We start from the raw sequence: 12049 nt of genomic DNA, 5'->3' as shown, positions 1-12049 counted from the left end.
AAAAGCAAAAATGATCATGCAATTGGTGGAGAAATAAAAATCTAATAGCTTTAATTTCAGTAGTACTTTGCCTTCCATTTCAAGCACATATATGTTATAATATCTGCATTATTTGTGCAAGTCAAAAAACTTCACCAGCAAACCAGAGATTCTGAATTTATTGGGAAACTGTTCATATGAAGATACCAGATTTTACTATTTCTACTGCAGTCATTTTGGAGTTGACTATTTCTCTATCTTAAAACCAACACATTTGATGAAGAGTACACTAGGTTTTGGTTATTTCACATTTAGCAAGTGAGAAACCTTTAAGTGAGGAAAGCAAAATTCTAACTCATGTCTAGGTAAATCAATATGATTTATGTGGCTGTGGTCAGACAATTTCCTTACATCTTCTGTGGTTTAACTGCCATGATGCCTAATCCTAATTAAAAAATCTACAATATTTCCAGATCATATTTTTGGCTTTGACATCAGCCTTTTGATTAATGCTAAGCAGGAACTGACTGCTGTTCATTCGTATGTATGTAGTGTGGATATTCCATGCTTTAAGATAATCTTGATGTCAGCCAAAGAAAACATTTTCTCAGATAACTGATTTTGCCCTCTCATTGACCAGTCTTGAATTTGGGAGTTCTAATACTTTGAAGCACTGTTTAAATTTTCATTTACAGAATGATGACATGGTATGTAGCATCTTCTTTTACTCCTTTGAATAGGAAGAACTGGTAATCCAAATACAGTGCATAGTCTGAAATGAAAGAGTTAAAAAGTGATGCACAAACTTCTGCCAGAAGTACTGTGTCTCCTCAAGGACCTCTTGGATATGGTAGAGAACACAGTGCAGTCTATTGGGGAAGTGAGGGAAGCTACAGAAGAAGAACACATTGCTGTAAAAAATTGCAGTGTACAAACCCAAAACACTGTGAGAAATTCCTGATGAATTTGTTCTGAACTTGAACAAAAGAGTTTTAGTTTTTTGCTTAAAGACGTTGACATTTCAACTTCAAAAACAGTTTACACAGTTCTATCTCTGCATCTGACAGTATTACTAAAAAGACACATTTTTATGGAGAAAAAAGATTCAGAATGAAAATCAGGAAGGTGAAAGAATCTTGTTTTACAAACATGCCTAAGCAATTCAAAAATTACCCTGCATACAGCAGTGATAATTCACGTATTATACCAATGATTTTAGCCACTGTTACAGAGCACTGAAAGAAGGAATCTAGCTAATTCCAAAACTCAGCTGACACCATATATTGCATATAATGCAATAATATCATGTTTTATGGCAATCTAAATGAAGATTTATTCTGAATCTACTACCAGTAGTTCAGTAAGTCTCCAGTTCCTGAGGTCAGATTCCTCCAGGTGTCTCTAAGAGACATGCAATAAAAACTGCAGCATATTAGTGATCTGGTTCATCTGCTAAGCATTTAAGATTAACCCGTGGCATAAAAAAATAACTGGACTTTGGGGCTACTGCAAAGACTTTCTCCTTCATCCTGCACATATGTAGTTTTAGGAAGCCTGTAAAACTCATAGGCAGTCCTTAATGAGGCTGTAGTGAAGCCTTCCTTCTATGTCCTGCCAGCTATGCTGGGCAGAGCAGCCTCATCAAAGCTACAATCCTACTTCTGTCTCCTCTGCACTCAGTTTATACTGGAAAGTTTTGTCTGCAATAAGAGACCAGCAGAATTCTTGCAGAAAGTCATTGATAAAACAGTTAGAAAAAGAACTTTTTGCCTTGCATGCTTACATAAGTGGAGCAAAATGTAATTATATTTTCCCATGTCTCTGGACAATCATATAATTTACTCATATCTTGGTAATCAAAAGGGCAACTGCAAAATCAGTTTCAGTACTCCTTAGTTAGAGAATGTGCATTTAACTATTCATTTAAAAAATATATGTTTAATTCACTGATTTATCAAAGCCAAGATTACTGTATCAAAGGAGCACTCATGCCATCCAGGAGGATTAGGTGTCTACATATGATTGAGAATTTGCAGTTTAGGGTCTAATCCCACTTCTGTTAAATAAATAACAGGATTCACATGACTTCAATGGAGATTAGATCAGGCCCTTAATATATATCCCCAGTTTACTATCTGTAAAATAGGAACAACCTTACAAAAGTGTTATGAGGATGAAATACATAGAGATTATATGATGACTGGATTAATTAAGGAGTTTACATAAACAACTTTGATTAAAATTGGATTATTAAATAAGTATCTACATTTTCAATTGCATTAGTTGGAGGAAGATTTARGGAGCAGAATCTGTTAATACAGAATCATAAGATTGTTACTATTTTTTCTGAGAATTGATTATACACTAGAACTCCACTAAGTTGGTCAAACACAGGATGAAAAGGAAATGGAAGAGTTTTGATCTGCTTAATAACATTCCCAATACATTGCCATTTGCTAAATACATATAAAAATGTTCAAAGCTGAACAATAATTAATATAATTCCAGAAAAATACCATAGTGAGCCCAGTTCACTTTTATGTAACCCCAAATCATAAATAACATATTTCTTAATAAGGGAGTCTAGACAAAGGATTTTAGATAATGGCAAGGGCAAGTGATCTGCCCTTCCATGGATCTGGTAGTCAAATGTTCATTTAAAGAGTATGGAAAATCTGAAATCTATAATGTGAAATACAAATGCAGAACTGTACGTTTCATTGTGGAGTTTAAGGAATAAAGCTCAAGTAAAAATACTGAGTGTGCTTGGGAATGGAGAGTAACTACTGCAAGCAGAGACAAGGAAAAAGAAAAATTCAAATAGCAGTAACAAAGAAGAAATTAGAATAAAGGCGTATCAGAGTTTAAAAGAAATTTGTAAACAAATATTTTGTCCCAAAGATGCTTGAATGTAGAGTGGCTGTTTCTGTAGTTAATGAACAAGCGAGGTTGTGCATGCTTGAGTGACTGACAGTTGCATAACAGCAAACTCTATATGACAACCATGCATAACTTCAGCAACACACAAACATTTTCCTGCTGCCTGAACTAATGAGCCATTTAGTTGGGATAAATCAGGTTATTCAATAGATGTTTCAAGCAGCTAATAGGCCCGATTCTGCTGCTGAGCCTTATTCAAACTGGTACTCAAGTAGAGTTAAATTGTGTATCCATTGAGTGAATAATATAAATAATGAGATTTCACATATGGAGTCACTGCAGGATAAAGATACTACATAACCTAAAAAAATAAAACTCATCATAATTCAAAAAAGGACCAACTGAGTATAAAGTATTTGCTGTTTGTTTTTGGAGGAAGAAATAATTGATCAAATGATCCAAGACTAGATCTGTGAGATAATTAGGACCTCCATAATTATAATGCTGATTCTTCCTGACTTTCTCTATGGCCTTGAGCTTCAGTGTTTCTACCTGTGGAAATAAAAACACATCCTTCATGGAGTTTTGCTGAGATTACTATATTTCTGAAAGTATTTTGATAAAGTTGGATATTAACTATACAGATTTTAAAGAAAAAATTTGTTAATTCTGTGAATAAGTGAAAATCCCAAACAAAAGTTATGAAGCAAAAAAACAGGTTTTTGTAAGATAAATGTTTTGCTTGAAATAAAGACAGGAAAAGTTGCTTACAGAAAGAATATTTGAAGACTGCTAATGTGGAATCCTAAACTGGTATTTTCATGTGTCTTTCTGAACTATTATTAATAAATGCTGTATGAAGCCTTTGCTGAAATGCAAAGGATTATGAATTAGGTTTATGAATTATTTCATTAAACAAAGAAAAATTATTTAATATAAATGGGTAAAAAAATACATTTAGTCTTGTCAGAGTGCATTCTTGAATGCATTTTGGCAATTCTAATTGATGAGACCTAGTTTAATAAAATACAGGGAAATTCTGCAATCAGGCCACAGAATATGCAGTTTAATTATGTTGGTGCGCGTTTCTATTTGTTTCTAATGTAGAGGATCTATTGGTAAAATGAATGCCCATTTTGTGGTCTGTTATGCAGAAAATGTTTAATCCAGTGTTTGATTTACTCTGTTAAATCTTCTTTATTGAATGTGCTTATTCATCCATGCAGAATTGGGTATGCTGCTTTCTGTTACTATGACATTGCAATTAAATAGCTAAAGAGAAAAACAYGGTAAGACGTTTTCTCAGGGTCCATGAAATTCTCATAAAATTATTCATACTTGCATATTTTACTTTAACATTTGCTGATATTAAAACTGTAAAGTGGAGGGAAACATTTTTGCATTGAATGGGGCTGACAAACCTAGCAGTTAAAGATCCTGAATAATCATTTTTGTCAAATAAATAGTGCTAAGAAGAATTTCTGGTCCAGTGGATAATGACTGTCATCATGAAATAGGACTGCACTGATTGCATCTTATGAATGAAGCTAACAGGAACTCACAGAACCAAACAACAGCATTTTGTGGTGGGATAAATACTTCAGTGCTTGAGAAACAGTAAGACATTGACAGTGAAATAGCTCTATTCTAGTGCACTCCTAGAATTATACTAAACAATAAAAAAGGTTTTCACAATGAAATAATATTTTCATGAGTATTCCCTCTCAGCAAGAGAAGGATGTGAGAGGAGAATTTGTCTTTTCTGAGACCAAAAGATGTAAGCAATAGAGGGGTGCTTTGTTCCCCAGCTCACGTAGGTCAGGGTGATCCAGCACTGTGAGCGATCTGGAGCGGAATATTTGTTGTCAGAGGTTAAAAAGATAGAAGTGACAGTCTTGTTAGCGGAACTGGAGTACACAAACTGCAGAATGGAAAAGGTTTTAAAATTCCTATAAGAGAGTTGAAAGTGTGAAAGGAACATAAAATTTGATCTTTCTACTTTTACATCTGAATCCATAACTACTGATTTTCTCTGTTACGTATTTATTAGCCTATTAACCAGGTACTGATGTTTACTTATACATATTTTTTATTCTTATGTTGTGTGACATTTTCTGCCAGGAATTTGTTTTCTGCGCTGTACTCTGTTCTGGCATGCCTGGCAGTACCGAAGGGTTAAGGTGGTCTCTGGTTTCCATTAGTTGCTTTATACTATTTTCACCATTCTTTTGCTATGTGAACAAGGAGCTTGTAATAAGGTGTTAACAGGCTGCTGGCTGGTTTACTGTTATTATTGATTTAAGGTGTTAAGACTTTAATATAATCATATACAATGAATAATATTAAGAGATTAGTTTAAACCCATTCATGTCATTAAATGCAATATAAAAAGCAAAACCTTCTAGAAATTTCCAGTGTGTACTTCATGCTGACACAGCTACTCTGTGCTAGGTTATTTTGCTTACATTGCTGTATCTACATTTGGCTTTTTCCAATATATCTTTCTATTCTGCCATTCTTTCACTCAGCCTGGTAGTGCGGGAGGGGCTGCTCTGGAACAGGGACTCCGCTATGTTTTTCACCACTGATTCCCCCCTTCACTTCTTTGTAAGATAAAGGAAAAGGCAAAACAGGCCTGAAGCGTGAGCTATGGCTTGAGAGGAACATAAACGAAGAGTTAATGTTAATTAAAGAGGTGGGGAAAATAGAAAGGATTTAAATGCAACCGAGAACAAAGTACAGCCCAACGTATAATTCATCTGTTAATAAAAAAGGAAGGACATGAAATTAATGACTAAAATAGATGAACTAATACACTTTCTTTCAAAATCAATCTTCAACATGGGGAGTAAGAAGACTTTATTAAAATGTTGCCACCAATAAAATAATAAGGGAAATACTTCCTTGTTTTTCCCTGTAATACTGCAAAGTGGAAGTTGTACTGAACAAAGGAGTCATAATTTAGCCTTAAACTTACAGTGTATAAGGCAATAGGCAGAAAAGGTTGTAAAGAATAATAGTTCCTAAAGAAATCTGACACCATTTAAGGAAGTAATCCACAAAATCTTACTTTCATCATTAAATAAAATCATTTTTGATATGGACATTTCCACTTAATTTTGGAACTGGCTGAAGAGTTACAAAGATGTAAACAGATATAAACTAAGATATCATGATATGATAAATGGTAGAGAATAAAGCAAAAAGAAGCTGGTAGGAACTAAGTGATAAACAGTTGGTCAAATAGTAGCCAGAGAATACAGGTGAATTTTTATTAAATTTTGAGTTATGAATAGAGAGTAATGTTTGCAATGTAACTGATGTCAAAAGTGAATGAGTTACTGAAGAACTGGTGCCCAGGTACTTCAGTGAAGTCAATGCATGAACTGTACAAAAACCACGTGCGTTGAAGTTGTAGCAGAGCTGACTATAAAGCTGGCGCATAAGTATTGCTTTATACTTTTATCGCGGAAACATGAATACTGGTGCTGGGGAGGCTGTGGGCAAAACAGCATGTACGATAGACGTGCTTCTTTTTCATAGAATCTGGTTGGGGTTTTTTTTGGTAAAGGATCTAGTAAGACAGATAGTGGCTGGAGCTTGCAGCTTGTTTTCGAGACGCCCCGGAGCGCTGCAGGCCCGTGAGCAAGCAGCGCGGTGAGGCTGCCGGCGGCGCTCCGGCAGGCGCGGCGCGGCGCGGCGCGGCCTGGCCCGGCGCTGCTTCCCCCGTCCCTGCTGCGACAAGGGCCGCGCGCGGGGCGACGGCCGCGGGGACTACAGCTCCCGGCAACCCCTGCGCGCCGCCGCGGGAAGTCCCTGCCCGCCGCTCGCCCCATTTCCGCCGCCGGCAGCCGCGTGACAGAGCCCCTCCCAAGATGGCGGACAACTTGCCCTCGGAGTTTGACGTGGTGGTGATAGGGACCGGTACGCGGCGGCGGCGCGGGCCGGGGCCGGGAGGGCCGGCGGGGCAGCGCCGCGCCACGGTGGCGGCGCCCGGGGGCAGTGAGGCTGCTCGGGGCAGCTGTGCATGCAGCGCTGCGCCAGTCTCCGGGGAGCTGGCAGYCTGCTCTAGGATGCCCATTAGGACTAAAATGTCGGGGGTTGCTCAGACATATAGGTGGCAGGGATGTGCGTGTGGCGTGGGGCCTTGCTGGGACATGGATAACTGCCTTCCGTGGGCCTGTGAGCCAGGAGTCAGGCACACACATCTCCTGCCTCTGCACCCCTAACATCAAGTGCTCCTTTGGTATTTAATAAAGCCTTGCCTGACCCTACTACCTTTGGGAACCTTTTTTTTCTGAAATATTCTGGCTTGTCGAGTTAAAAGATTACTTTTCTGTACTGAAAATAGCTCTGAAGAGCTAAAGTCAATGTGGTTTCAATGTATGCAGTATATGCGGATTTTTTTTTTTACTGTGTTTCTTGTAATATAAGAATGAAGCTCTCATCTTAAAGTTTTTTTCTAATATCTGTGCTTGCTTACAAATAATTCAAAACTTTATTTGAGTCCTCTCTTTAAAGTATATTACTGAGTATTTGTGAAAACATGTTTGAAAGATTTTGGATATCAGAGACTGGCCTGTGAACTTCCTGTAACTGCCCCGGCCTTATACATCCTGTACAAGTTCATCCTGTTTCCTATCAAGTGAGTAATGATGGAGATCTTAAACCTCTCACTGAAAAACATGACACTGTCACTACAAGACAAACTTTGAAGTATTCCTTCAGAAGTAAGGTATTTGCTGCTTGTGTATCATAATTATGTAATCTTCTAATGTTGAAATGTATTCCTGTTTTGCAGAACCATGGGTGATAGTAGCCTAGTCCAAATGGCTCTTGATAAGCCCCCTTTCCCCCACCACCCACCTGAAAAGCCTTGAATTCAGCATTGAGCTCTAGTCTCTAACATGATGAAAACATGTTATTATTCGTAGGTCCCAAATTTACAATGAAATCTTGCTGGCCTTTATGGACACCTCCCAAGGTCTGCCCAGGGTGGTATTCTGAGTGCAAAAGCAAGATTCTTCTAAATRTTTTTGTTTTTCATGTGAAATCAGGAACTCCATTTGTTGAGTTCATTACTTTGTCAAATTAAGGTGTGCCCTTCAGATTTAAGACTTGTTTTTTAAAGTGATTTGGAATGGAATAAGCAAGTTTCTTAGTATGCTTTCTATGTTAAATATTTAGCAGGAAAAAGCAGTCATCTTACAGTGTTGGTATAATTGCTCAAAGGACTTCTAATTTAGTTCTGGGATTTGTGAGAAATTATAAAAGCATGCTGTCCCCATTGTTGACTTTAAATGTAATTAAAAAAATGCAGAATTAAGGTTCTTGAGCAAATTAAGAGATTCTTTCTGTGTTCTTAGCCCTATTGTACACTATGGAAGCCCTGGTAATGAACCTGTTGTTTTCATATGCATTCAGATCTGTGAATGTTGGAGTGTATGAGAAGAATGGGAGACAATGAAAGGCTGAAATATCAAACCAGCAGGGCAAAATGTTAAAACATTTACATATCTTTTGTGATTTATGAGGGTAATTCAGTCTTTACTTCYATGAAAAAAATCATATTTATGTACACAATGATGTATAAAATGATACTGAAAGCTTCATAAAATCAGTATCAATGTCAGCCTATTTAGCTATTCTACCTACTAAGGAAATGAAAAGGTAAAAAGGAGTAGCTATTCTAGCTACTAAGGGAGCTAGTGAAGGTGGTATATCTTTAACAGAGCTGGCTATAATCATCTAACTAACACAGAGTTCATGTTTTCATGGTTCTTGTGCAGGAGTAAAACCCCTCTGTCCTGCCAAAACTTTCTTCTGGAGAGTCTGTAATTTTTGTTAAAGGCAGAAGGTGGTGGAGCCTTCTCTGGCAACCCTTTGCTCAGGGACATCACAGGAGCAAAATGCAGGCCAGCTGAATTGTTCTGGCGGTGGCAGCCTGCTTTCATATGCTATCTTTCATGTTCCCTGTCGTGTTATACTTGCTGGATGCGTGATACCTGTGTTAAGTACCTGGCTGCTCACTGAGGAAAAATAAGTGACTGGTGGTAGGATGCCACGAATGGAAGAGTTTGTGCACTCCTAGCCACACTTACAAATATTCACCTGACACAATAAGCTCAACAACAAAGGCACTTTTGGCTAAACTGTCTGTGCCAGTTAGAGTTGGTCATGTGCCAGCCATCAAATATGACCTTCCCTGATTCAGAATGAGCTTGTAATATTAGAGGTTTGATATATGTGTGTGTGGGGGGGAGAATTTCTCTGAGCTAAATTCTATCTCTGAAACATTGCCATTTGGTGGTGGTGCTATGGATTTGTGTTAAAGACTGCATTTTTGAGTTGTTGGCTTACTTATAGAGTTCTATTAGAATTAATTTGAAGATTTTCAAAATGATCACTAAAATGCAGAAATTCTGTCTTTTCTGTGCATCCACTTTTTGCCAAGTGCGTACATAAATGACGTCTGATACTGTTGATTGAATATTTCTTATCTATGTAAAATTACCCAGTATAAAATGTTACCACAAAGTAGAACTTTTATCCATCCTCTCTTCTGGGAGGTGACTTCTGAGGAAATAATTTAGGCTTGTCTTTAACTATCTGTTTTCTGATGTGATAGCCAGTGTACCTATGGGTGTTTAATTGTCATGAACACAGACTTTGGAATAACTGAGTTGTTTGTGTTAATGATCTTTTTAAATGTGTAGTAGTAATTGCTTTCTTTTCTGCATGTGTGGCCTTTTTCTGGTTTTGTAATTTGTGCATCTGTTAATTTTAGTGGTTAGATTGAGTGGTAACGTTAGATTTGAATTTTTTCTTATTTCAGGCTCATTTAACTGTTTCCCTGTAGTGAGCTTAATGAAAATGGAACCTCATGTGAAATTTTTGTCATCAGTACTCCATTTAATGCTTATGTTAAATTAGTACCTTGATATTTCCATGGTAAAAGTAAATTCATTTATTGAAGAAACTACTTTTTTTTTTGTTAATCCCAGATTAAACATTGTCTTGTGAAGGCAATTTTATAGCAAGCTGGTTGTGCAATACAAAAATACTAGTTCTATTTAATGGCTTTATGGTCCGGTAACAAAGTTTTCATTAGTATCATGGAAGCTATATCCATAGTTTTTAAGAAAACTAGATAATCATATGATATAAAACTGATTGCCATATCTTAAATTTCCAGTGAAAATATGTGAGAATTAAAAGCTATTTCAACGTTGTTCTTTGATTCTGTTCTTTTATGTTATAGCATTTAAGTCATCCTTTTCTTCTCTCTCTCTCTGTTTCTCTTTCTCCTAACGTCTCCCCTAACCCCCCTTCTGAAGGCTCTCATATCCCTGCTTTTTAATATAGTACTATGGTCAGGTTACCCACTAACCAGACATAAATGGCTCCATTGGATATTTCTTTCACGAAGTAGATTGTGTACAATATCATTAATCCACAAACTAGTTTTGGTATTTTGGAAAGTCTAGTCTTTGGAAAGTGATATTCAATGGACTCTATTTATCTAACAGTGAGTAGTATCTAGTTTTGGAGGGCTGATGTTATAAAGGCTTGCTTAAGTGGGTGACAGTCATGTTCGTTTAAATGAATTCATTGTTGATAAGCTTTTGTGGAGTCTGCTTTTTCAGTAAGTAGATATTAAAATGCTAGCACATGTTTGGGGGGAGAACATTATGAGTTCTTTGGTAACTATCTCAAGAAAAAAATGCATCTATTTTTTGAGAGAATGATATTCAGACCTAGGCTCTTAAAGTCAGTGGCAGGGTTTTTGTGTTTAGACAATTATCATGTAGGAAAATTCATAGGCAAAACATTCAGCAATGTTGAATTTATGGCAGAAATCATTGTAAGCACAAAGATTTGTAACGTGACTGTACATACTTATTTTAGTGGTGTGGATAAGGATGCAGGGTTACCCTTAACTTTGTATTTCTTCAGTTGCTTGGATTATATTCAGTTTTAATGCTACTTAAACTTGTCTCTGATATTACAGGAGGCCTGTATTAGCTTATGGTGAAGCTGTAAAATAAAGGATGTTACTCTTTAAAAGGTGGCTGTATTCACAAGTTTGTCTGCCAGTAACTCTAATTTTTTTCTAAAAGGAGTTATTCTTTATAAAAGCAGTCACAGTAAATTTTCTAGTTCTATGCAATTTTCCTTCCATTCTGGTCTTCACTGGTTATAAATAACACATGAAATGACTTTCAAGGTAGAAAGCAGGAATCCATTTTGAAATATTCTATAAAATAAAGAGTGATTTATGGTTTCATATGATTTTGGCTGAAAGCACTCGGGCTTTGCCAGGTCATCAAAGTCCTGTCAGGGGAATCTATTATTTATTGTTCGATATGCTGGGAGTGGTGTAAGTACTTTATGTTTATCTTATGTAAGCATAGTGTTAGGAAAATTCATTTCTAAATACTAATACAATTTAAAAAACATATCAGAAAAAACTAACCTAAATATTATAGATGTGAATTATGAAGCTGAAAGTTGGAGATTCTGATTTAAAAAATAATTTTGAAAAATGAATAGCTCCTAATGTTGTTATTACTGCAAGATATTTTTAGGATATGCCTAAAATATTTTCTAAAACTTCATAATACATCTGTGTTGAAATTTTGGTTACACTACTTTATATAAGTGTGCAGTCTCCATTTAATATCAGTAGCTATTTAGACTTGTAGAAGAAAAGCTAGATGGAAAGCCTACTAAAGAAGTTTTTTTTGATCTTAGTAGTCTTTGGGGACAAATAGGGTAGCACTGAATTGTAATGTTAATGTTTGTAAGTAGGAAGGAGACCCACATTATTATGGCTATTTACAAATAAGTGATTATCTGTTCATGGAAGCATCAGACAAACAAAATGAACACTGACACACAGCTTTTTTTTTTCCCCTCCCCCCTTCTTTCTTTTAATATTCTTCAAGTGTAAATGTACCTTTACCTTCTCACCAGCTTTTCTTAACCTGACTAAAACCGAGTGGTTGTTTTTTGGCATGCCTTATATTTTGAACTTTCTCATATAGCAGAGCTGCTATGACAGCCTTGAAGACCTGGACTCCCACTGGCATCTCAAATAGGAATCTATCCCAGATATTGTGAAATGTCCCTTGCTCTTCTGGTAGGAAAATTCAGTGTACTGTAACCTTTTTGTTGTCCTCTTCAGTCC

The 12049-nt window shown here is 36.6% G+C and overlaps 1 protein-coding gene across 7 annotated transcripts in view; it reads left to right on the top strand.

Moving 5' to 3' along the window:
- The first annotated feature begins 6694 nt into the window (after window positions 1-6694).
- The window catches only part of CHM (CHM, Rab escort protein 1), a 79609-nt gene continuing 74254 nt past the window's right edge, over window positions 6695-12049 (top strand). For 5 of the 7 annotated variants that reach the window (XR_003252747.1, XM_026061272.1, XM_026061275.1 and 2 more), the window contains exon 1: window positions 6695-6783. Coding sequence is in view for 4 of the 7 variants with exons in the window: in XM_026061272.1 (XP_025917057.1) it covers window positions 6735-6783 (49 nt within the window). In the remaining 3 variants the exon portion in view is untranslated. The remainder of the gene's footprint in view (window positions 6784-12049) is intronic. The other 2 variants (XM_026061274.1, XM_026061273.1) reach the window with 1 other exon arrangement.

This window comes from Apteryx rowi, unplaced genomic scaffold (assembly GCF_003343035.1).
Source record: "Apteryx rowi isolate R43461 unplaced genomic scaffold, aptRow1 scaffold_179, whole genome shotgun sequence".
NCBI classification, from domain to species: domain Eukaryota; kingdom Metazoa; phylum Chordata; class Aves; order Apterygiformes; family Apterygidae; genus Apteryx; species Apteryx rowi.
This window is presented reverse-complemented; position numbering and strand designations above follow the sequence as displayed.